Source organism: Platalea leucorodia, assembly GCF_965183815.1.
Source record: "Platalea leucorodia genome assembly, chromosome: 8".
NCBI lineage: Eukaryota > Metazoa > Chordata > Aves > Pelecaniformes > Threskiornithidae > Platalea > Platalea leucorodia.
In genome coordinates, this window is record NC_138830.1 from 46,567,475 (window position 1) to 46,590,057 (window position 22,583).

The following is a 22,583-nucleotide window of genomic DNA, read 5'->3' on the forward strand; positions in this document are numbered from 1 at the left end:
AAGTTTTTCAAGGGGATACTTTTCTATTCCTAGCTTTTTCTCCTTTTCTTTTATTCATTCTGGCCAACATCTATCTTTCAGAAACTTAAACTCTGACAGTTTTCTGCTTGAATTCTCTCCCGAAATGCTCATCTACTGTGTCCCAGCCTCAAAGAAATGTCCATTTCTATTTCCTGTTCCACCACACAACCTTAGAACCCTAATTCCATAAATGGGAGTCTTCAACTACAATTTTGAGAGGCAGATGAAGCAAAACTTACAAAGATGTTGGCCAGAAGCAAAGCCACATGGCTCTTTGGGGCAAGTGGTTGTATTTCAAGGTGTTCCCCTTCTCTGTGCTCTTACGTCAATACTGCAGGCCTCCCTGATACCGCCTTTCTTCCTTCCCCTCATGGTATCCTCTCTCTTCATCAGCCAGGGTCCCAATCTTCCCTGCAACCTCCTACAAAGCTGTTTTTCCCTCTTCCAAGCCTCATCCATATCTGAAGCTCCTTCTGTAAGGAGGCAGGAGCAGGAAAACCACGTAATACACACTATAGCTGATCCTCTAGATCGTTATTAGGCTCTCCACCTCCTCCAACAGATGTTATTTTGCCACAGTAGAGGAGCAGCCAGAGACCAACCTCGAGCGGTCAGGAAGACTCCCTCCTTCCTTGTAACAGAACATTGGTATCTCTTATTTTTCTAAACAGTAGCTTTACTTTGACCTGAGTTACAAATACTGATTTTCAACACCGGTCTCCCATAGACTTGATATGGCCATGTATATCCAGTCATTAACTGCAGAACTTCGTTCTAAGATCTTTCAAGTAGTCCAGGACATGCTAGAAGCACATCAAGTCCTCTGTGACTTTAGTCAGTTGAGCTTGGGCATAAAATTTCCAGAAGTTTAGTATGGCTGCTATTTAGAAAGATGCAGGGCCTTCCAGAAAAATCTGGCTTGCTATTGTGTTTCAAAGCCCTATTCTGAACAAAATACTTGCTGAATCTTTGCAACATATTAGTGTCCAGTTGCTGCAACAAAAGCTATTAAGTACCCTTTCCAGAAGTTAGTTTTTGTTGCATGTGATTTTCTAGGCTGCAAATATAAAAAGGGGGGCCTGAGGCATTATCATGTTTTAACGTAACTCCCTCAAGAAGCCTCATTTGTGATTTTTACTTAAGGTGTACAAGTTAAGTGCAATCTCAAAATCTTTTTTTTTTGTTTACTTGTACTAAGAGTATTTTTTCAGGATTAATTCCACAATTTAGTCAATATTTCATCAACAGTTGCGTTGCTTAGTGTTGTTTGGCGAGGTCCGACTACCTCAGCACTCTGCCAACTGAGTAAAACGGAATCCCCCTTGAAATACAAGCTAGTTATCATCATCATCATCATCTACACTTTTGCAGCTCTCCGCATGACTGGACTCTAAACTGCCTATTAAGGACCACAAAAATTAGCATTCAATGATAGGTGGGTTGGGCCTCTTTCAAAAAAAAAAAAAAAGAAAAGAAAAAAGAAAACCCCAAGTCACCAGACCTACTTTCACATCCCCCGGTGCTCCCGGGCTACGGCAGGGGTGGGGTTTCCAAGTCGTCAGCTCAAACTCCCGGCGCGCTGGGCGGGAGCCCGGGAAGGGAGAGCCCGGGAAGGGGGAGCCGCAGGCCGGGCAGGGAAAGCGCGACGAGGCAGGGCAGAGCCGAGGCGAGCCGAGCCGCCGCCGGGGAAGCCGCGCTCCACACGCGAGGCGGGAAGGCGCCAGGGCGCTCGGCGTTTGAAGGCCGCTAAATTCAATTCCCGGGCGACCCAAATGGCCGCCCCCTCCCCTCAGCGGCCCCCGCCCCGCCCCCGGCCGCCAGTTCTCGCGAGATCGCCTCCGCTCCCGGCATCCATTTCGCGGCTGGAGCGAAGGGGGGGCGGCTCTGAGGGAAGATGAAGGCGGCGGCCATGTTTGGGGCTTCTGGGCGCTTTTGGTGCGGGGTGTGCTGAGGGAGTCTGCGCAGGGAGAGCCGTCGCTGGGGGATCGGCGGAAGGTCGGGCTCGGAGCGGGAGGAGTAGAGCGCCTACTACGACTCTGAGCCGGGCTTGTTTAGTTGCTTGCGCCCGGCTTCAGGAGCGCTCGGCAGGGGAGGAGAGGGGGTGTCCCTGACCGAGGAGCCAGCACCATGAGCGGGGGGACGCCCTACATCGGGAGCAAGATCAGCCTTATCTCCAAGGCCGAGATCCGCTATGAAGGGATCTTGTACACCATCGACACCGAAAACTCCACTGTGGCGCTGGCCAAGGGTAAGGACCTGGCGGAGTAGGGGACTGGGCCCTGGCGGCCCAGCAACGCCTCGGGGAGGGGAGCGGGGCCGCGGTGCGTGCGGCGGCGTAGGGGGCCCGTCGGGGATCGAGCAAGAACCTGAGACGGCGGCAGGGTCGTCCGTGGCGTTGTGGCGACGAGGAGGCCCGGGGTGCGAGGGGGAGGCCTGCAGCCTGCCAGGGCCCAGCAGCGGCTGCGGGGGTGCTTGGCGGAGCGCTGCTAAGAGCCCGCGTAGTTTCGGCCGGAGGCGCGTCCTCCCGCCATCCTCCCCGACGGAGCGTTTGCGGCGGGGCTGCGGCGACCCGCGGCGCTTCACGGCGGAGGTGGAAGTGAGCGAGGGGTTGGGAGAGCGGCGGCGCGACAGCGCTGCGGAGGCCCCTGCTCCCCCGGCTTCGGGGAGGGGTGTGGGAAGCCCGGAGCGGCCGCGGAGGGACCGTCGCGAAAGGGAGCAAGGAACGTTACCCAGCTAGGGGCGGCTCAAAGCAGTCCTGAATAGAGTAAAAGTATGAAGCCTGTAGGGGTGGAAGTGGTCCAGAGTTAGTGCGTAAAAGGGAGTAGGAGGGGGAAGCTGGAAGGAGGATTTCTTTGCCTTGTAAGAATTCGAGACCTACAGGATACAGGGCCGCGTACAACTGAACTCTTCTGCATCCTGTGAATGCTAGGTTATCATCCTGTGAATGCTAGGTTATCATCCTGTGAATGCTAGGTTATCAACAAAGGCGGCTGATTGTGAGCTCTTCACTTCGCAGGTAGCTGTATGGCAGTGTATAAATTGAAATTGAGTACAGACACTGGCGTGAGAATGTATTGGCCAGAGAATATGTGTGTGTGTGTGTGTGTGTATGTATAAGAAAGTTAGGAAGATATGTTTACTGAGAAGAGAGTTCAGGGACTGGGGAGTAAAAAAGAGGATCTTTGAAAATGGGCGTCCAAAGGACTTCACTATTTCTTGCGCATGATAATGCACTCTCAACACAAGTATATTAGCCATTGCAGTGAATGTGTAATATCTAGGTAAAACATTAAGTCAGAATTTTCAATAACTTCTTTATAAAAGATTCTGCAAAGCTCAATGGTATTTCACTTTACTCTTCTTGACTCTGTAAAGTCTTGCTAAATAATTTAAATGCATATATAAAAGCAGAGAGTTTATCCAGCCATTAGGTAAGGGGAAAAACTGCTCCTTGTGTAAACTAAGTATTTGGGACTGAGAGTATTCCGAACCTCAGTTCCTGTTTGGTATGATAGACTTAGCATTCTAGCATAATGACAATCTGTTACGTTTTACATAGTTGGCATGTGTAATAGTTGGTCTGTGGAGCAGATACCGTGTAGCAGTTCGTCTGCTTTCATCTTGCATTGGCCTTTGTGGTAGTTCTTGTTTGTGTGCCTTGTCACTTTAAGGTCCTCTTCTCCCCCCCCCCCCCCTTATTATTTAAGAAATAGATTGCTTTGTTCTGTAAATTCTTATATGTATGCTTGGAAACACCTTATAGTAGGCTTGGTCCCAGGCTTGCATAGTTCATTTATGGGGCATTTAGCTTTCATGATGTGATTTTTACTTATTTCTAAAGTTGCTTTAGGTTAAATTACCTTTGCTGGCATTGCCTGATCTCTTTAAAAAGGGCAGCTAGTATTTATATGAGGAAAAAGATGAACACTGTGATTCAAAATAAATGTTTAGAAATTCCAGTTGCATGCTGTGATTGTTAAGGTGTGTACAAAAGCACTTACAAGAATCCCATCCTTGAGGAGCTTGTGATAGTCTTGCCCTAAATTAGACAGATTTAGTGCTGATCAAGACAATTTTGCGTAACTTCTCAAGAGTGGTTAAGTCATGTTATGGCATATCTGCCAAAGTGTACATATTTAAGATAGATCAAAATACAGTTACAAATCTAATGTACTCTCTTCCCATAGATCTCATCAGAAATGTAAATCTAAACCATTAAATTTGCTTGGCTGAGTTAGCTGAAGAATGTGTGTTTTGTAATATAGTGTCATGATTCAGAAGAGAATAAACCAGTATTTCTAGGCCACCTGGAACCAAAAATCTTGAGATTAATCTGGAAGCTGATAACAACCATATTAGACTGTAAAACAGTTCACTGTGCTCATAAACAAAATGCTCAACTCAAGAACATTCAAGTTTCTGAATAAATGAAGGCTTAGGTCATGTGAATGTGGTATGATAGCATACATGTAAGGTGACAAGTGTGGTTAATTATGGCCAGGTCTGTATGTGAAAGAAGCAGATCTTCCTTCTGAAGTGTCTGTAGCTGTAAATGTGTTGATTGGGTAATAGTTATCTATTCTTCCTGTGGTGAGTCCAGAAGTCAAACCAGAACAGTTTACTGTGGATCTTTACCACAAATGTAAAATTTTCTGCCAGAAAGAGACAAAAAAAAGCCCCAAAAGATGACTTGATGCTTTCAGTAGCTCTGCTGTGTAGCTGGCTTCGTGTGACTGTTACCTGGGTTGAGTGCAGGGCAGCTTATCGTTACTCATTTCCTAACTGGAAACACTGAAATTGTTTGTGATATAAAGTGTGAAAGTAGAGGTCAAATCTGTTCTTGAATAACTACAGATTTGCCTAACAGTAGGACTTCCGTGGGCTAAAATGAAGTCTGAGATTAATCTTGCAAAGTTGTACATGTGGAATGCCTTCATTTATCTTAAATCTTCTGGGGTTTTAGACAGAAATAAGATTTTTGTGGTTGCTAACAGGGTAGTGATTGTGCTCTTCAGTTACTGAGGGGCAATCTCCCATAGTTCTCTAATCAGCCTTTTATTTACAAAGCTGTGATCCTTTCTAGCAAAAGTTGTGGCCTCTGTCTCACGAGTTAAAGGAAGATAGCAACTGTTTAAATATTGAGCATAACATTTTCATCCTACGCTGGAGTCTGATAAGGGAAAGCGGTGCATCGTTTCACAAAGTGTTGAAGTGTATTGTTATTTAAATAACAGGGAGAACTCCCATCTATATCAGATTCCAAATATTAAGCAAGCTATACAAGTATTTAAGGTTTTTATATATTATTGCTGCATATGCTTTCTTCGGATTGCCAGCTTTTCAGAGCTAGTGTTTGGAACCAAAAACCACCCACTCTTATTCTCAAGTTTCAACTTGGAATGTCCTTCTAGTTTATGCTTCTAATTCATACTTAATTTTTTAGACATCATTAAGTCCAACCAATTTAAGAATAGAGTGTTTGCAAGCCCTGGTTAGGAGTAAAATTTTCTTGCTGTAAAGTGATTGCTGCCCTACCTGGGGCAGGTATAGAATAATCATGACGGTTTGTGCTTGATCTTACATGTTGCGGCATTAAAAACTAGATGTGATCTTTCATGCTAGTAGTATATAATGTCTTTCTATTTCAAGGCACCAATTTAGAGAGAGAGATTTTTAATGTAGGCAAGCTGTGTAAGAACAACCATATTGGGTCAGAAAAGGCTTTGTTCCCTGCCAACAGTAGGGAATCTTCAGGCATATGAGTATAAGAAACAGAAACTGATATACTGTCAGTCTGGTGTAATGCATCAGTTTTCACTTATCAGCTGTTGGACCATTGATGGTTGCATTTGGAACCATTATAATTAATAGATATTAATGGCATAGCTTTCAGTAATTTAAGAAGTAGTTAAACTTCTGGCATTTCTAGCATTTTCAACATTTGTGATACTGTTTTCTGTAGTCTAATGACACATGAAAGAGAAAATTTCCCTTTCTTTTAGACTTTTCCACAGTATTGGGTAAAAGGCTCAGAAACATAGACAGAAGAAAGTTAAATTCTTGTGAAGACTTGAGCATTTCTTATAGTTCAGGGGTGGGAGGAGGAAAGGGAAGGGTTACATTTTTACCAAGTTTTTATGAAGTTATTTTTTAGTCAGTTAAGTGACATGCTCCCTCCATGTCTTGAGGTTTAGGGCATGTGTGCCAGGCTAACCCTGTGCGTAGTGTGTCACATCAGAAAAATTCCTCTTGTCAAAGCATACTCCTGGCTGCTTCCCTCCTGTCTTATCTCCCTGTTAACTCACCACCCCTACGAGTAAGGGAATGCAGACTGAATTAGTTGTTCTGAAGGAATGAGCCCACCACAAGCTGCCTCCTTCACATTAATACTTTTCCTGTAATGTGGTGTGCAGGCATCCAAGCATGTTTACAGGGAAAGGGTTGTGATGTTTTGAAGAGATGGCAATTGAAATGACTTGTTCTGGTAGTGGTGGTGTCATTTTAGTCGTCATGCTTCTCATGGGTGCCTTAAGAGCGGGGAAAGACTGGTTTCTGTGTATGTATGCTACACACGAATTAAGGCTGATAAGATTGTGTCAGTGCTGCATACAGAGACTGAACCAATGTATTTTCAATAATTGACATTGTATGGGAACAGAGTCCTTTTGCTAGTAGAATATATGTAGCTTGGCTTCTGATTAACACGGTATTTTTCGGTGTTAATCAACAGGTAGTCATTTCTGTTAACTGATAGGGAAAGTTGCAATGTTTTCCTTGGACGCTATAGCAGTATAATATAGTAATATCCATTAAAATATAGTATATTAGTAACATTGAAGTCAGTCAAAATCTGTACAAAAATTTGCGCGCAGCACTTTAATATGAAAATGTTGGAACTACTTGGGCATAAAGTCACATATGTGAATCCTGTTAGGCTCAACAGTGTTAGTTTCTAGCTAGCTACTTACTTTTTGTCAGTGTAAATACAGACAAATAAGTTTGCTTTTAACATGTGATGGTTGCTTTTTGTTTGCCAGTCCCTAAGCCAGTTTAGCTCATTTAAAAACAAACAAAAAAACCCTCAAAAAACTTACATTGACAAGGTAAGAGTAAATGGATTTACCATAGTCCTGGTAAGTGTTATAAGATTATGTTATCTTTCACGTGCTTATTTTCATTTCCTCTCACTCTTCAGTTTTTTGTTATATATGAACCACTGCACCTTGTTCTGGAGGAAGGATGTAGACTAAGGAAATACCCCAAGAGACAGAGCTGGATAGAGCTCTAAGACTGCTGCTGCACCAGTACCTTGTGTTTTTGATACTCTGGCAACTTAGTATTTCTGATTATGCATAACTATGGTAAAAGCTATTTCTTTCAAAAATCCTATTGTACTGGCCACCTTTTAATATTAGAGTTTTTACTTTAATGAGCTCAGATTATGTTAAATCCTAATTCAAGCTAAGAAAGAAGAAACTGTAAAGATAGCTATCCCTTTGTTGGTTTTAATATTTTGCATTCAACTCTATGTTATACTGCTTTCTTAGATCGCTGCACATGCAGTTCTGGTTCCTTGCTTTAGGAGGAAATTAGACTTGGGGATGGTTATTTTCGTTGCTTTGGGGTGAGAGGGCAAGGTTGAACCCCAGATCTCAGGAGTTTGCTTACCCCTCTTCAGCAGAGCTAATCCTCATTGGACAGAATTGTCTTTATATTTTGCAGAAAGTTGCCCTAAACCCAGTTTAGTTTGGGGCAGGGGGGAGGTAGAGAAAAAACCCAAACTCTTAGTAGCAACTCTTGATGTGTTTTATTACCAAACCATTGTTGACCTTATCACTGTCTTGATCTAGTTGCATAGACAGCTGAATCTCTTAAAGATGAATTCCAGGTTTTGGTGTTGAAAATAATTCCTTTTGATTTTTTCATAACTTTATGATAGGGAAAAAGACAAATTCTTTTTGACATACAGTAAAATCCCTTTACCTCTTTTAAGGTGTCATTAGGTGAAAGTTAGGTTGTTCACTTTTTTTTATTGGTTTAGAATGGGGAAAGGTAATTGCCAGGTGTTAAAACTGCTCCTATTTCTGTCGTGTTATGTTGGTATTCATATGTTCATAGTAAAATACTTATCCATGCAGCATAGCTCTGACTTAAGAGAAGTACTTTCAAAGCAGATTTCTTCCATAGTTCATCAGATTTTTATTTCTATGTAGAGGTGAGATGTGATCCTCTAGTTTACTACCCTTTTTTGTGGTGTTGCTACTGCTCAGTTCCTTCACTTCAGCTAGAAAGTAAAATACTTCAGTAACTTACTGATCACACTCTCGCCATTTTTGTGCACCTTTGTAGACAAAATGGCTACTAGAGCAACCATTTCAGTGTGGGATAGAGAGAACCAATACAAGATCAACTTCGTTTTTACTTACCAAGACAGCAGGTCAAATGATGGAGTAAAGGGCCAAGTTAATTTATTAGTTACCTAATAAGTAGAGTAGAGGATGGCCAGAAAGTGAAGGTGGCTCCTCGGTCAAGACAGTGAAATAGAAGAGCCTGATGAATAAAAAGCAACAGAATGAACTACAGTAATGCACGTGACCAGTTGATAATGTTGTTAAGCTATTGTGTATTACTTTGAGTTAATTTCTGCAAATTCTTCAGCTTCCAATATCTCTTTCTGTAGAGGAAGAAGAGAAGACAGATTTACCTTGCAAGAAAGACTGAAATTCACTTAACAGTGTATGCCTTTTTACAGAGCTTACATTTTCTAGTACCGTTCAGAGCGGATTTTCAGATGCACAGAAATAGGAAAGTTGATTAAATTCAGCTCAGTCGAGGGCAGTGAAAGTAAAGTGATGCTATCCGTAAACAGTGGTAGTGATTATATGTAGTGCAAAGGGAAAGAGCGCGATAACCTTCATCACTATGCAATCTGAAAACGGTTGGAATTCAGCTAAGTAAATATAAATAAATTTAATGTCTTGGTATGTTGTATGCTATGCAGGCCTACTTAGGAAGATAGTTATGGCCCAGTGAGTTTACTTAATTTGACAGAGATCATATGAACCTTACACCAGCAAGAAGAATGCATTTTGCTTAGTGAAAATTGTATATACATACCACAGAATTCCTAATTTTTGTTTCAATCTTGATTCAGACCTTGAATCTATTGAGAAATACTCTGCTTTTGGTAATTTTTAATATTCTAGTTTCTAGTAGTATTAGCTTTTTTTTTTCCTGAATTGCAAGTGCAGAATATGAAGTGTGTAAACTCATGTAGTCCTTGATTCACAGGACTGACTCAACCAGCCTTTGTTGGTGTTCCTGTTGCTATAATGTCCAGAAAGTGTTAACTTAGCAAAAAAATGTGCTTTGCCGATTCCCCTTATCCTCATGGAACGATCAAAATACTCAACATGTGAGTGATAGCATAAGTGATGTCTCAGTAAGGAATAGAAGAGGTGTCTTTCTGCTTGATTTTTAACTGAAGTTTGTGAGATCAAATTACTTGCTTATGTCTGAGCAGTTGATAATAGCAAAGAATATGCTGCCTATTTAATAAGGTTTTTTGCTCAAAATTTTTTTTTCTTTTTATTTAAAGCTGTTACTCTGTGCAGTATATTTGAAATCTTTTTGTTGAATGTGGTATGTTTTTATTTTTTTTTCTCCCTTCCCAATTTTGCAGTTCGCTCCTTTGGTACAGAAGATAGACCAACTGATAGACCTATACCACCTCGTGATGAAGTTTTTGAGTATATTATATTCCGTGGCAGTGACATTAAAGACCTAACTGTCTGTGAGCCACCAAAGCCTCAGTGTTCTTTGCCACAGGACCCTGCTATTGTTCAGGTAAGTCAAAACATATTTTTGGATGTTTGTTGCTGAAGGTATAACTTGGTTGCTTTAAGTGGTCTCTGGATGAGTGTTTAAAAATTACAGTGTTTGTTGCTGTAAAGTTCACAACCCAAGGTAAAGAACTCTGGAAAGATTTTCCTCTTTTGAATCATGTCTCTAACTGAAAAATCAAGGTTGAAATCTAACTCTAGCACTATGCACTGGATACCAAAAAGATGCCAGTTTTGCAAAAATGACTAATGACTTTTGGTAGACCTTGAAGCCTTTTTTGAAAGGTACTTGGCTTAGGAGGACACATATGCAAGACTTCTTGGAAAGGTCAGACTTGGTATAAGTCAAATGGAGTAGATGCTGAAACCTCTCCAAGTCATTAGTGATTTTGTTTGTTTGGTTTGTTTTCTTTGGATTTTAAGGTTCAACTTCTTTTGCTGACTATGATTTTAGAAGTGTTTCATCTAGTTATGTGTTTTTAAAAAGGCTTCATACTAAAGAGCAGTTATTTGAAATGGGAATACTTGGTTGCTGAAGGGAAAGCAACTTACAACTTGAAGGCTTCAGGGTTAATTAATCTGTTATTTCATAGTAAATGGACTGACAGAGATAGTTACTTTTGATCTCTGAAATTTGTTGGCTTGTTGATTGTGCTTGTGGGGTGTCTTAAAATCATCCTTAAGAGCAAGATGGAAGTTCTTGGTTCAAACGGAACTTGATAATTCCATGTAAGTGTTTACGTTTCTAATGTTTAACTGTTCCGTAAGATACAGTTCTTGATACTTCCTTACAAAATACCCTTGCAATCCTCTAAGGTCTTTTGCTAAATTTCGTGCAACTCCTTCTGTCGGTAGTAGTTGAGAGCTGTGAAATTGCATTACTGCTAACCCCAGTAATAGTAATAACCCCACCCTCCTCCAGTACGTTTGGGTCTTTCATTGTTTGTGTGGTTTTTAAACTTAAGGGAAAAAGATAGGACATTTTCCAAGTTTGCCAACAAAAGCTTATGCACGTTTGACAAGAGAGTCCGGTATCTGAGGTTCCAGGGAAAAGATTGCAAAATTTTATGGTACTGTTTTCACGAGTTTGTGATATTGGAAGGGTAAAAGTGCTTTCTAAACTGTATACGTACTTGTGAAAATGTTTTCTGCTAACTGTTGTCTGTTTTGAGTTTTCACGCAGAGTAACATGTAATTCATTATTTTTGTGCTGTCTTTGCTTCTGTGTTAAAGTGGTTAAATTCTTGGTATTAAAAGAAGCAACTTTATGAATGTTAAGGTCTTTTATATGTATTAGCTACAGTGGTGGTGTTAGGGTAAATTTAACAAACAGTTTTAGTTTCTGCATTTCTTGCCTTGCAGAACTATTTCCTGCTTTTTGTATAAACATGAATTTCTGCAAGCGTGTTTTGTCTTTAGTCTTCACTAGGATCTTCGACATCATCTTCATTCCAGTCTGTGGGGTCCTATGGTCCTTTTGGCAGAATGCCTGCATACAGTCAGTTTAGTCCAAGCCCACTGGTGGGGCAGCAGTTTGGCGCTGTTGGAGTTGGTATGTTCATTTTTATTATTTGGTGTTTTCCTATAAGTGAAGTTGCATGTGTGTGTGTGGACAGCACTCAGTGCTTTTAATTCCATCAAGGTCTTATCCTAAGGGGAGATCCGAAGTCTTTAATCTGTATCAGCCCCACAGTTTAGCTCGGAAGTAGAGAGTTTTTCATAGCCTTTGCAACTCAAATCGAAGCAACTATCATTGAGAACTAAACACCCTATCTCAGAGGGACGAGTGGGGAAAGGTTCCTGTATTCATGAATTCATTCTTTTTCATATATATTCATTACATTCATCGTGTATTCATTATATTTCACAAGTGGTAGAGGCAGCTCCTCCACAAAAGCCCCATAGCTGTGCTGTGGACATCTGGTATCCCAAGTTGGCCAGGTGGTGTGTGCCTTAACCAAGGGTTTGGATTATTCAGCAGTCCATGTGCCAGCACAGTCCTCCAGCTATTCATGAGATGTTAGCTTGGCATGAAGTACATGCTTGAAGTATTTGTGAGCTGCATGGGTTAGTTGCTCCTTTATACTGCAGATGCTCTCTAAGACTCACCAACCCACTTTCATTCCTCCCTTGAATTTTTTTATTTCACCTTTTAGTTTTTCACATAGGAACTTACATTCCTGTAACTGTTATGGTGACAGTGTTACTCCTGGTACTGAAAATGTTAGCCATGTGAAAGGAAGGCTGCAGAATTGGCCATAACTTGATATCAGTTAATAAGATGTGACAGTCACACTTTTTGTTTAAAAGATGTGAAGTGGAAATATATACCAATAACATTTGTTTATTACTCTGTAAGATGCTGTCATGACTATGCCATGTTAATACTTGTGATATTAAAGTTAGCAGTGCTCTTTATTTTTTTAAAATGAAAAACATCAAGATATTACAGTCTTGCCAACTTACTACAAATACATACATCACATTAAACTTAAAGTGTATGGGAAGGGTAGACTTAAGTGTATTCTAACTGCCTCATATGGCTTCAGTAGTCGTTTAGTGCTAACTTAAAAAAAAATATAGAAGAAAGTCTAAACCAGGTTTTACAGCTATATTATTTCTTTCAAAGGAGGAGGTTCTTTAACATCTTTTGGAACAGACTCTTCAGCCAGCGCTAGTATGTCCCAAAGCACTGCAGTTGGTTCTGCGTTTACAACAGATGCAAGATCACTAAAAACACAGATGTCTCAAGGTAAATCTTTTTGAACAACTCTCTGATCTTTTTTGACCAATTGTGCCCCTGTGATTTTAGGTGTTTGCCAGAAATGCTAACCAAACAGCTGAATTCTGTCATGCAAACACTTGGTATTAAAACCAGAAAGCACTGAGAGGCTTTGTACTTGCTCTTTAAATGTGTTTTCCTACATCTTGGCGTGCTGCATAGATAACTGTTAGCAACACGTTTGTTGTTATCCTTAAAGCATCTATATTGAGGAGTAGGACTTATTTCAGTTGAATAATGTTACAGAGAGGTGCCTATGGAAATTCAATATTTAGTTTTATTGATAGCACGACAAAACTCAAGATAATTCATGCTGATTGAATTGTGAAGTCCTTCAGCTTACAATTTTTAAATCTTTATTTCTAACAGTATTTTTTTGTTAATGTATATTTACATAAATAATATTAACAGCAGACCTGATTGCCTGTAGAGATAGTGACATGACAGTTAAGTCAGCTTAATAGTAATAGAAACTGTATGGGTAGTTTGTGTAATATTGGAAAAAGAAAGTAGAAGCAAAAAGGAAGTTCTTGATGCTTTTTGAGTGGCAAAGAAAAAAGAAACCAAATGTTGAGCACCTTCACCCTCACTTTTTTATGCAAATGTGTTGATTGCTCCTCAAAATCCAAAGACATTATTTCCTGCTCTTCCACTCTTCATTGCTGCGAGTAAAAGTGTATGCTAAGATATATTCCTAATGCTATTTTTAAGTTTATGCAGTTGTGTTAAAAGGCAAAACACTTTACTTAGAGCAAACAGGTTTTTTTTTTTCCTAAATTCTAGTTGAGATTTGTATACCAATTAGGACTGCTTTCTAGGATTAGTTGAGTGGGCTACCGAAAATGGGTTCTACTTTGTTGCATTAATTGAAGGGGGGGGGGGGGGGGGGGAAGTCTGCTGAGCATTTACTGTTTCTCTGTTGAAAGAGTAGCTTGGTTTTCTGTAGGTGAAATTAAAACCTCTATGATTCTCGGACTTAATGTGTGACATATGCTCCAGATGAACATACATTCTGCCACAAAATTTCCTGTGGGGCACCAACAAGTTTTTTCTGTGTGTGTTTGCTTTTAGAAATGTGTCATCTTTGTACATCATAAGTGTGGTGTGGTTGGTTTGGCGTTTTTTTGTGGGGGTTTTGGGATTTTTTTTTTCTTCTTTTGTTTAGCTTTTTTATGGGATATGATGTTATTCTTTTATTTACTGGGACTTGAGTCTTATTCTAATTTCTTAGTAGGTTTACCTCTCTGGTGTCATAAACTTGTCTGACCAGATCAAATGTTTCCATTCTAAACATGCTTTTGGCTCCAGTTACTCCTGCTGCAAATTGAAATGTATGAACAGCACTTTGTGGGGAAGCTTTCGTAGCTCCTTCATCTGCATTATGCCTGGCACTAGCCATCACTGCTCATTCATTTTGTGGTGATCACAACAGAATGCGCTAGATGAAATGAAATTTCAGTATCATAACTATCTCTGCCTTTGGGAGCAGTCACTTTCCACTTGACTTTCCAGGGAGGCAGAAAGAGTGTTTTCACCTTCAGTCAATCAAAAAATTTCATTCCACAGCTAAATGCACATCATGGGTGGGTCGGTAGGGATTAATTGTCCTACCCATTTTTTTCTTTTAGACTGGGGGAAGGGGAATTGCTAAATATCCTTCATTCTGGATTAGTGGATCTGAGGGTGCAGGAATATTTATTTCTTCTTTGGACACAGCTATCTTGACTGGTAAGGCAGATAAACCTGTCAGTCTGGATTGGTTGAGACCAGTAACTCAAATTTGTAGATGAGAAATAACTCTTTGGGTTTTGGTTTTGTTTTGTCTTTTTCCCAGGCCGTTCAAGCCCTCAGATAGATCATTTGAGAAGGAGCCCCACCATGGAACAAGCAGTACAAACGGCTTCAGCCCACTTGCCTACTCCAGCACCAGTTGGGAGGAGGAGTCCTGTACCAGCCAGACCTTTGGTGTCTGCTAGCCAAAAATCATTAGAGAATCCAGAGCACAGACGAGGTAGCTTTGGATAATTTTCATACGGCTTATTTTCTTCCATACACATATGAAATGCTCTTTTTAAGGGTAACATGTAGGAATCTTCCTGCTGTCCATTACTGGTAGGCTGGCCAACAGAGGCCTCGATTATATATATTTCTTTTTCAAGTCAAGCATATACTCTTAATTTTTTTTTCTTTTATGAGTTAAACTTGTGGTTTATTTTTATAGGTTTGAAATTTTTTTGAAATCTGAACTATATAACTATATACAAAAGTATGATCAAAAATACCTAATTGGATAAACAAATCATTTTTTTATTTCCAACTTTAGCTGAAGCACACAAGGTTTCAAGATCAGAAAATGAACTCAGAAATGAAAACAAACGACAAATTGGTAAATCTTGTTTTGAGAAATAGCTATCATTGTTTTCAGACTTCATTAAGTTTTTTAAAAGTCTGCTAAAATACAGCATTGTCTATGGTTTGCAAAGTACTAGGACTTTGTTTCTAACATCCAGAAATCTTGCAGTTGAGATTACGGTAATAAAAAAATTACTATTTAGAGTGCTTTCACATAATTGTTTCTAGTGGGTAACAATAACTTTGCATTGGGTCAGAATAATACAAGCACAAAAAGTCAACATTAAAGACAAGAATCTCTTCTGGTTGCTCTATATTAAGCAATTTGAATAAAAATTCAAACCCAAGCAATATTCATGGACCTATAAACACAATAGCATGAAATAGAACCTGTTACCTTTCTACGAAAATACTTGCCTGAAAAGCCACTAACATTTTAACTCTTCCAAAAGCTTTTAATGACTTCTAGAAAGTCTTTTAGTACCCAAGTTTAGTACTATGATGCTTTCTGTGTCACTGCCGTAATTACTGTAAATGAATTTACAAATTACAAGCTGCTCCGACAGAACTCTTAACAACAGAAGTGCAGGAAGAGGATGCATGAAGTCCAAACCTGTTACCCCTGGAATTAAAAAATAAAACAAAACAAAACAAAAAACACCCAAAAAACCGACCACCCCCACCACCCTCAAAGAAAAAACAACCCACAAAACAAAACCAAACAGAATTTCCCTCTTTTCAGTTCCAGGTGGACCTTCAGCACGGAGAGGCCGTGGAGGTCACAGAGGGGGCCGAGGAAGATTTGGTATTAGGAGGGATGGTCCAATGAAGTTTGAGAAGGACTTTGACTTTGAAAGTGCAAATGCACAATTCAACAAGGAGGAAATTGATAGAGAATTTCATAATAAACTTAAACTAAAAGGTAAACCAATTTTTGCTTTAGATTTGAGCATGGAAAAACTGTGCCTTGCTGTTTTAATCCCACTTTGGAGAACAACTTTTAAAAGCGATATCCTGCTAAGCCTTGTTTGCAGTCATTAAAAAAATTTTAAAAAAATCAATGAACAAGTAAACTGGGATCATCTATTTAGTTAAATACTTGGGTCAATATTTGAGTTTTGAAGGAATTTTAACTAGCAAATATCATACATTATGTTCTAAGAATTCTGTTGGTTAAAAATGCAGATTATTTGAGCAGAAGTCCCAACAGTGCAAGTTTACTTCTGAGTTCTGGAAAAGATGCAATAGAAGAAAACCTGTATTTTATGTTTTCAATTATTAGTAGATGAAAAGCAATCACAAAAACCTGAGTTTGGGATTAGAACTTTGCTGGAGGATGCACAAGAGTTTCAATTCAAGAAAGTTTCTAGCATTTCTTTGCTTTTACCCTATTCCAAAGAAACACAGGAGTAGTTCGAATCCATACTGCCAGCACTTCTGTTTTCTAGCAGGCTTCTGTTTTAATTACCTCATTCTCTTGTGACCAGCCACCTGTTTGTTACACTGCTGCTACTATTTTTGGACAAAATTGTTACAGGTTAAAATAGGGATTTCTGTATTTCAGTAAATGATTGGCTAAAAGCTGGGAAACAAAAGGTAGGAATAAATGGTCAGATTTCAGTGTAGAGAAAAACCCACCAGTCGAGTTCCATAGGATTTGTTCTCAGGTGCTTGCCTCTTTTTCTGGATCATGTTTAAATGAGTTGACAGTTTGCTGTTCATACTCATTTTTTCAGAATACAAAGAGGAAAAGGAAAGCTAACCATAAAGAGCTATAGAAATATTTTGTGAGACAGAGTGGTAATTTGCATATGTGTGTGTGTGTGTGTGTTGTGGAAAGGTTGAGCTGGTTATCTGAAGTTTATGCACAGCGTCATGAGATTTAAGCTGTAAGCGTTAAGGAATGAGACTTTAAGATCGTAATAGCTAGTTCTGTTGAACCATCAGCTTCTTTTTCAGTACCAGTCAAAACAGTAAGTTGAACTTCAGGCATAATTAGGAAAGAAATACACCATAAAGTCAGTTCGCAGCATAATATCTTGAATGTTGGCCCTGTGTGTCAAAGGAGATAACGGCAAAGCCAGAAGACAAAGGAGAAGGGCAACAGGGATGAGCGTAAACATGGAATGGCTTTTATGAGGAATGACTGAGTGAGGCTTTTAAGTCTGGAAAGGAGGTAGCTGGGAGGTTAGAAAATGGATGACTATCAAATCCATTCTACCACAGGTTGTTTTTGTTACTTAAACCCACAGAGAATATAGAGGATATCAAACCTCCAGACAGCAGCAGCAAAACATCTTAATTTATGTGTGTCAGATTATGTGACTTCCACATTAAATTTTGAAGGGGTTTTTGTATTTTTGAGCATTCATTATAGTTTGTGTCTGTCTGTCTGGGAATAAGTTAACAGTGCTGTTTTGTAGTATGATGGTCTGGAAGGCTTCTGTTCACTTTTATTTTCTAGAAGATAAACTTGAGAAACCAGAGAAGCCTGTAAATGGAGAAGACAAAGGTGACTCAGGTGTTGATACCCAAAATAGCGAAGGGAATGCGGATGAGGAAGATCCACTTGGACCCAACTGCTACTATGACAAAACCAAATCCTTCTTTGATAATATCTCCTGTGATGACAATAGGTATGGCCTGCAAGGGGAAGCTTGTTAGTCTGCTTAATGCGTGTTTATATCATAAGGTATTGTCAGCTCTACTCTTTACAACCAACTCTGAATCGAAAGTGAATAAAGCTTGTTTCCATGTGCAGTGGGCAAAAATAAAACAGGAATATGACACACAAAATCTCTGCGGGCAAGTGCAGGACATGAATCAGAAGACATTTTTAAATGCTGTTTTAGAACTATGTTTCTAGAACTTAGTGTACATATTCTTGGATCTCCTTTCCAGATTTACTGAAGTGGGGTTTTTGTTTTGTTTTGCTAGTAAATTACTGCTTTAGTTAAATCAATTAGGACTGTGCTTTGGTAATGGTTTCCAAGTAGATTACATAACTGTCTTGGCCAGTAGTGTTGTTTGAATGGGCAGAAGGCATTTCAGGAAAATTAAAGCTTTATCTTTTGCTGTTGCCTTTTTAGTAGACAAGATGATGTGGATTGCTGACCTGTTTTGAGTTACAGGGCGGGGGGATCGTTGTGTTGTACTGACAGCTTGATAAAATAACATCTGTAACTGCAAACTCTTGCTTTCTGATTCTCGTTTTAAATTGCAGATAGCTTTTGTTTATTTATTTTATTATATGGCGATGTGTGCAGAGGATACAGACTGTGTCCTTCTGTATGGGAAACTCTTAGAGCATTCTTAATATGTAATTAATGATACTGTAGCATATCCCTTTTCATTGAGTTAAACGAATTGTGGCAGACACCTAGATTCTTCCAGAAGGGATAATGTGGAGATTTACAATGTGATTAATGTATCGTTCTTTATTTCATGGGCTTTCTGGCCATGTTCTAACTAAGCCAGGCAATCCTCCTTCTGAAGTGTGTTTTAAAACAATCCTTGTTCCTTTTGTGTGGCAGAGAACGGCGACCCACCTGGGCTGAGGAAAGAAGATTAAATGCCGAGACCTTCGGAATACCACTGCGTCCCAATCGCGGCCGTGGAGGGTACAGAGGCAGAGGAGGGATTGGTTTCCGAGGTGGAAGAGGGCGAGGAGGTGGAAGAGGTGGCTTCACTGCCCCCCGAGGATTTCGTGGTGGATTCAGAGGAGGTCGTGGAGGCAGGGAGTTTGCTGACTTTGAATATAGGGTAAAATATATTTAATCTTGCTATGACCTGATCCACTGTTCTTGGAAACTAGCGGTAAAAAAACTCCGGCTTTTAGATTTGATGTTGAACTAGAATTTCTTGAATAGTATTTTACAGGTACTCTGAGCTATTTAATTGAAAGTACATTAATCCTGAAATTTTAGTTACATAGCATCATTTTACTATCAGCAGCAGCCAAAATTAAAAGCTACCTTTCTTCACATGCCCTAAATATTTGTGCTATAGCTGGAATTGGGGCAGGGAGGGAAGGGGGGAAAAAAAAAAAACGTATAAGTTCTGCAGATGTAATTGAATTGCAAGCATTTTTCTAAGCAATATTGTAAAATGTAAAGATTGAGAGGGAGTAATATAACTTGCTGCTAGCGTGCAGCAAACTTTTTAAAATTTTTTGTGAATGAGTTGGCACAAAGCCTATAGACTTCTAAGATCCTATATAATCCCTCAAATAGAGTAATTGAAGTTGCTGAAGCATAGTGATGACCTTTTCAAAAAGGAAGATAAAAAACTATTTGAGTTCTGTAAGGTCCTGTTACACACACTTTTTTTTTTTTTTTAAAACTGTAATTTTTCGTAATTATATGCACTAGCTGTTGGGGAAGCTAAGGCAGGATTGATTTTTTTCAGCCATTCATTCAGTAAAAAGGAACTGTGGGAGACAGGGCATAAAAGCTTCAAAAGAAAAGATCACTGTCTGTCCCATAGAGAAAGTGTTTTTAAAAACTTAGAATAAGTACTACTACTTTAGTTAAATATGAATGAAGCTAACAGTTCCTTTAAGCATTATGCACAAGCCACCATGTAAGTCTGCTGACTCAAGTAACCTGATCTACAAACATGCTTTCATCATCATGTGAGCATAGAAATAGTAATTTGTTCTGCAAGAGCTGTGATGGCTAAAAAGCAGAATCTTCCTTTACAGTATAGTTGTGCAATTTGTTGCTTTTGCAACACTATTAAGACATCCATTTCTCTGTTTCCTGTTGAAGATCTTAACTCTTCTTCCTACCAGCCATTCAGAGGAACGACAAAGTTAGTTGTCAGCCCCAGCTGGTGAAGTGATGTATTCTGTGCTAGTGGTAACTTAGGTGCACTTCCTTTTTCTGAGAAACGATGTAAATGCTCCTCTTTATGAAAGCACATTGATCATACAGATGATGTAAATCAGCAGAGCTGAGTTGCTTGTAAAACCAAAATCTTTTAATAGTTTCATTGCAAGACCTTTTTCTTGGCATTATGCGTGTATATTCAACTTGAATGTTCGCTTTTTAAGGAACAGAAGTAATACTGTTCAGAGTCAGTAACAAATAGAATTAACCAGATTGGTGCAAGTAAATGTAGGCTTTTACAATTTTGACTGGGACGGAAGAACTTTTTCTGGTAGTTTACTGTGTGAGCCGTTAGAGTTTTGCAACACAAAATCTTTGTTTTCTGTTTAAAGATTTAAATATTTTTAATTAAAAAAAAAAAAGGCGGGGGGAGCTTTTTTTTGGTCACAGAAGATTTCTGACTGTCCCTCAGTTATTCCTTCATTAGTTTGCAACAATTAGTCCTGTGATTTAAAGAAATTTTTGGTAGCTGAGCATGAATTGAAATGAGGGGTTGAAGATCAAAGATCTGAATTTCTGAATGAAAGAATTTCACAGCCTTCCAGATAAGCAGGAGGCGGTGTAAAGGCCGAGGAGTCGGGCCAGAGATCTGCTCAAAGTGACGAGCTGCTGCAGTGTGCGCCAGGCTGGGGGGTGTCGAGCAGATGCCAGCCTGGTCACGCAGGGGGGTCTCCTTTCGGAGTGCAGGAGGGGGGAAGTAGCCATCGCGGTGCATCCTCTCCTGGTGCTGTTACCCAGATTCATTTGTGGTTTCTGTTTTGCAAAATTAATTTTAACATTCTACTGTTGTTCCCTCTAGAAAGACAACAAAGTTGCTGCATAGTCTACAAGAAAGCTGAAACCAGGTGAACGTCTAGATCTTCTTGATCCAGAGAATTAGTTTCAATCTCTGCAAAGAATGAAGTTAATTTGCTGTATACTTGTCACCAGCACTGGGATTTAACTATTTAATTTCAAAGGGGTGTAATGCAGTTACTTTTGAAAAATGGCCATCTTTGAAAACAGTGAGCATTAAATATATTTGAGACAGAAGGATAAGTAATTTCTTATGTATAGTTAATTATAAAGCAGTACTTCGATGGAGTTTAAGTATTTTTTCATCACTGAAAGGATTTTTCTTATTACTAAACTGTATTTGATAATTGCTTCAAGTTGTAAGGACAATTGTATGCAGAAGGCCGTCGATACTGTGAGTGTTTTGATCCACTGAAGGTTGTTTTTTGGAAATCCTGTAATATCCCTTTTGAGATAGTTGTACTTTTATCAACTAGGGTGCTGGACAGTAGAAAACTTGCTTTGTCAGTCAAATATGTACACACAGTAAATACTGTTTCTTAGGCAAAGGAAACTTTTTATATAGTTGTAAAATTCCATTATATCCCATTGCCAAAGAAACATTACAAACTTTGTATAGCTGTATAAAAAGCAACTAATTTTTTAAAGAATAAACATTTTTAAGTCGGCAAACATACTGTATTATTGCAAAAGTTGATATGCTGAAGAACACTGAATTAGTTGGGTTTTTTCCTTTAGCAGCTTTTCAGGCTTAAATGTTTGATTTTTATATTTGGAGTATAATGAAGATTTGAAAATGTTCTTCCATTACACAAAACTGGATACACTCTTCACTTCTCTTGCAGGAATTTGATTTTTGTAGTTTCTGGCATATCACAGGATTTGACCAAATTAAGGAGATATTTTCAAATAAGGAGAAAAGAAATTTTCGTATGTCAAAATTTGCAATTAATTTTACTTAGTGATAAATATTAACTTTTTTTAATAACGGACCAGGCGGACGAGTTCGTGATTCTCCTGGAACGCCTGGGACAAAAGTATGTCTCCATTTGTCAATTCTTGAAATGTTAACTTTGTTGTAATACCTGTAGGCATAAGCAATTTAAAGAATTCTTAGTGTTTGAAGTTGTTTGCATTTTGATAGCCCATAGCTTGGAGACATTGAGACTCTGGTTCTAAGACGGTGAAGTCGCAAATGACACAGCGTGGACTTCTTGCCAATTCTGAATGCCGAGTTACCACTTTTTGATACGCCGAGGTGGCGACCTGGTCATTTGTGTCTGTGTGTGTATATGAAGGCCGCAGGAATAAAGGGATCCAAAGATTCAAACATTTTGATCTAATTTGCTGATTTGTTTGTGTTTTTTTTTTTTTTATTACTTTATCTTTGAAATGTTCAGTGGTGATAAAGATGTGGAAAACTGCACTGTCGGAAAATTGGAATATTTAAAAGTGGTTGATAGAATCTTAATTTTATAACTTTTGTATAGCACTACAAGGAAGTATTTTGTAATTGGTTTCCTTATTAAGGTCAAGTATTTGGCAACTGTAGAAGTTAGATAATATTGTTTAGTAATGTTTTTTGCATGTTAACAACAACGCCTTTTGGGATCCACAAATCATGATTCTGGATGACCCTGGAGGGTTTGACGGCGGCGGCGGCGAGTGCTACAGCGTCGCGACAGGACGTGACCCTGCCGCCTGGGAGCGCGATGAATTGTGCCGGCGGGGGGCCGGGCTGCCCGGCGGGGGCGCAGCAGCGGGGCTGCCTTGGGCCGGCCTTGCCCCGCGACGCTGGGGTCTCTGTTTCTCTTTTTTAATTCCGAACCAGAATAAACCCTTGCACAGCGCCCGCCTGGCCGCCTTCTTCCGCGGGGGCGGCGGGGGCCCCCGGCTCGCGCG

At 39.6% G+C, this 22,583-nt stretch overlaps 1 protein-coding gene across 2 annotated transcripts; it reads left to right on the forward strand.

The window, feature by feature from the left end:
• The first annotated feature begins 1,877 nt into the window (after positions 1-1,877).
• On the forward strand, positions 1,878-22,533 carry LSM14A (LSM14A mRNA processing body assembly factor). 2 transcript variants are annotated; one of them, XM_082320476.1, is made up of 10 exons: positions 1,880-2,269; positions 9,704-9,867; positions 11,283-11,415; positions 12,493-12,615; positions 14,480-14,656; positions 14,969-15,031; positions 15,740-15,919; positions 17,462-17,633; positions 18,531-18,759; positions 20,686-22,533. In XM_082320476.1, exons 1-10 carry the CDS (start codon positions 2,149-2,151, stop codon positions 20,707-20,709), a joined length of 1,386 nt encoding a protein of 461 aa, XP_082176602.1. In that variant the 5' UTR covers positions 1,880-2,148; the 3' UTR covers positions 20,710-22,533. The 2 variants fall into 2 exon arrangements, with proteins under 2 accessions (XP_082176603.1, XP_082176602.1); XM_082320477.1 differs by lacking the exon at positions 14,969-15,031 and having other exon boundaries at positions 1,878-2,269.
• Positions 22,534-22,583: the final 50 nt, after the last annotated feature.